The 3,568-nt window shown below is 51.9% G+C and overlaps 1 protein-coding gene across 1 annotated transcript; it reads right to left on the bottom strand.

Annotated features, from left to right (window-relative positions):
• Nucleotides 1-1,724: 1,724 nt before the first annotated feature.
• LOC136463549 (bisdemethoxycurcumin synthase-like) lies at nt 1,725-3,055 on the bottom strand. The gene has a single exon (XM_066462539.1). It carries the CDS (start codon nt 2,949-2,951, stop codon nt 1,752-1,754), a length of 1,200 nt encoding a protein of 399 aa, XP_066318636.1. The 5' UTR covers nt 2,952-3,055; the 3' UTR covers nt 1,725-1,751.
• Between the last annotated feature and the right edge of the window lie 513 nt (nt 3,056-3,568).

The raw sequence follows: 3,568 nt of genomic DNA, 5'->3' as shown, positions 1-3,568 counted from the left end.
GTAAGGAATGACAGACAAGGGAGAAAGTGATCACAGTCACAGTTAGGGACAGGAAGGTCAGGAGGGACGGTGGCATCTTTGCTAGACGCGTCGGGGTATAATTCTTGAGGACGACCCCGTTTTCGCCAAAACTCCTCCCGATACATTTCTTGCATCTAACAAAACGGTTGTAATTTAACAAATAAAAATCAAAACATCACAAATTAATGTCAATGAGAACCATTTGCATTACAACAAATAAAATATAACCTACACTTTGGTGAAAACTCTATCTTAAATGCGAACATGAAAACTATATAAAAACTATACTTTGATCCCAAAAAAATAAAATTTGGTACATCAATGATGTGTCCATATATTTATTCACATATAAAAGTTGAGATGCGAACTCAAACAAGCAAAATACATGGTAATCATAATTCTAACTAACCAATTAACCTTAACATTGGCAATCCTAATCCTAATCCTTCAATCCAACGTTCTAACGAATTCATATTTTCTTCCATACCCTAACTACTCATTCAAATCATTCGATCCACCGTGGAGGCCGAGGAGGAGCTTCATTACCTTGACAAGGCCGAGGAGGAGCTTCGGGGAAGGTATGGAGGGGAACGGCAAGGGAAGGAAATTCGATGGCCGGCCGTGGGAGAGCCAGGAGGCAATGGCGCAACGGTGCGAGCTGGGAGGCGTGGCGGCTGCTGTGCGGCACGGAGTGAAACAGAGAGAGAGAGAGAGCAAAGGGACTGGGCCGCGGGCCTATATTTGGCTCTGCCGCGCCATGACGGGTGGCGCGTCATAGCCGCGCCCTGATCGATGGCGCGGCAGAGCTGGCCACGTCACCGGCCATGTTGGCAGCCTCGTCGCACCCCCATGCATGTCGCGGCAGCTTGAATTCGCCGCGCCGTGCGAATAGGCGCGGCCAAAAGTGTTAGATTTGGAAAAAAAATTAAACAGTGTTAATTTTAAAAATAGTTTAAAAAATGAGTTAAAAGTAAAAAAAATTCTCTGTGGCTGTGTCTGGACACATATTTTATAACAAAAAACAATTGTGGTAGGTGGACCCAATGGTACGGTCGAGAAGCAATTAATTGCTGTTACGAGGATCCAACTGCAGCGAACACTGTCGGATCAATACAAAACCTGACAATGCAACAATGATGTCTTAATTTTCCTGTTGATTCAATCCACAAACCGCATATCACTCCCGGGTCATTGCCTGAGCCAGCAGTGATGTCGCTCATAGCACAGCCTGTATGTGGCTCAACTTAAATAGATGGTTATTGTGCACATAAGATTTAGAAAAGTAGAAACTGAGCCACCTTTGTGCGTCGAGTTGTGTGGGATCGGGATGGGGAAGGTGTTGACCGACCAGGGAGAGTGGTGTAGCTCCTGCGAAGGTTTTGCTTCTCAACAAGAGGGATCAGATTGAGGGACGTAAGGAAAGGAGTGGGAGTGAGGAATGACAGACAAGGGAGAAAGTGATCACAGACGGATAATCTTTCTGTTTTTAATATTATTATATATAGGTATATAGAGGCATAGACTAAACAAACATAAATATAACACAACAATATAATAACACGCTGACAATTAAGGAACAAATTTAACACTCCACCTTATGGTCCATGAATTAGCCGTAAGGACCTTATTTTAGCTAGGGCAACCTCTATACCGGGTTTATATAAAAGTTATAGTCCTTTTGGTTGATGTTTATATAGAAGTTATAGTCCTTTTGGTTGATGTTTAAATTGTTAATTTCCCTCCAGGTCGAGGTTGCTAGGGGCGTGGAGCACCATGGTCTCGATTGTGATTCCCGGTCCAAAAGCCATCATCACTCCCCACTCCGGCGCCTCCCCTCCCTGCTTGGCCGTCGCTGCGCGACGGCGGCGCAACTCATCGAGCACGAAGATCACCGTGGTGCCACTCATGTTGCCAAACTCGCTGAGCACGTGGCGACTCGCCGCCAGCTTGCGGTCGTCCAGCCCGAGCACTCCCTCGATGTGGTCCAGGATGGCACGGCCGCCGGGGTGGATCGCCCAGAAAAGGTCGTTCCATGCGGCGCTGACGCCGAGCGCGTGAAACGCGTCGACAAGGCAGCGCTCCACGTTGCACCCCAGAAGACGAGGCACCTGGTTGGAGATGTGGTACTCCATGCCACCTTTGTTGATCTGCATGGAGATGGCGTCCTCGGTCTCCGGTATCGTGGTCTGCGAGGCAAAGGCCATCTCGAACAGCGGGCGCTCGACGGGGGCGACGGGGTCGGCGCCGACGATGACAGCGCCGGCGCCGTCGCCGAACAGAGCCTGGCCGAGGATGTTGTCGGCACAGCCTCCTTGGGGCCCATAGAAGGCAATGAGCGTGATCTCGGAGCAGGCGACAAGGACGCGCGCGCCGCGGTTGTTCTCCGCGAGCTCCTTGGCGAGCTGGAGCGACCGGCCGCCGCCGTAGCAGCCGTGGAGGTTGAGGATAGTGCGGGACACCGTGGGGCGGAGTCCCAGCAGGGAAGCGAGGCGGCGGTCGGCGCTCGGGGCGCGCGCGCCGGAGTAGGTGCTGAAGACGAGGTGGGTGATGTCGGTGGCGGGGCGTCCCCACTCGGCGATGGCCTTGGCCGCGGCAGACGCGGCCAGCTCCGGGACGGCGGCGGAGGCGATGTCCACGCGCGCGTCCAGGGACGGCCGCGTGCGGTCGGTGAAGTCCGGGTTGGCGGCGAGCAGCTCCTCGTTGAGGTGGATGAAGCGCTGCTTGATGCCGGACTTGTTGCAGATCCTGGTGAGCTTGCCCTTGAGGTCGGTGAGGTGCTCGCTGTTGGTGACGCGGAAGTAGTAGTCAGGGTACTCGTCCTGGGCTAAGCACGTCGGCGGGTTCGCCGTGCCGATGCCGAGCACGGCGGCTGGCCCATCCGCGCGCTGCGCACGCCTCATCTCGTGGACGGTGGCCGGTGCGCTCCCCATGGACGACGACACACCGACGAGCTGTTAGCTATAGCTCTCCCGCTCGCTCCTGGGGGCTGGGCTCTAGCTAGGTAGCTTAGCTAGCTGAGAGCAGCAAGTATGAGATGGACTAGCTAGCTAGAGAGGGATCGATGGTTTTGCGTGGTTTGGAGAAGCTAGCAGGAGGTGCGTTCTATTTATAGCATAGCAGTACCAGTGTACGACGTGCGTGGTGATGATCTCGTTCAGTTCGCAGCGTTCCGCATACAAGGACATGCGTTCATGTGGATTCCTATAGGCTATACCTGTGGACAGTGGTACGTAACTGGCTGCCGCCGAGCTGCTGGGGACTGACTTGAACCGGTCAACGACCATTCATATGTATGCCAAGGAGTCAACAACCATGCATATGCATGCGAAGGAGTTAAGTTATTTAGGGTCTCTTTGAAACTGCTGCACTAACTTTGAAGTTGTTCCACTGGCATTAATTTTATACTGTAGCAACCGAAAACACTGTAGCAGCTAATTTTTTTTGTGAAAGAAATCATTGCTCCGGCTGAAAAAAAAAAGTTAGCCAGCCAGCCGAATAAGCTCTTTGCTTTATAAACTTTACATTGGAGCAACTTCACAAAAATAAA

This window comes from Miscanthus floridulus, chromosome 7, assembly GCF_019320115.1.
Source record: "Miscanthus floridulus cultivar M001 chromosome 7, ASM1932011v1, whole genome shotgun sequence".
Taxonomy (NCBI): Eukaryota; Viridiplantae; Streptophyta; class Magnoliopsida; order Poales; family Poaceae; genus Miscanthus; species Miscanthus floridulus.
This window is presented reverse-complemented; position numbering and strand designations above follow the sequence as displayed.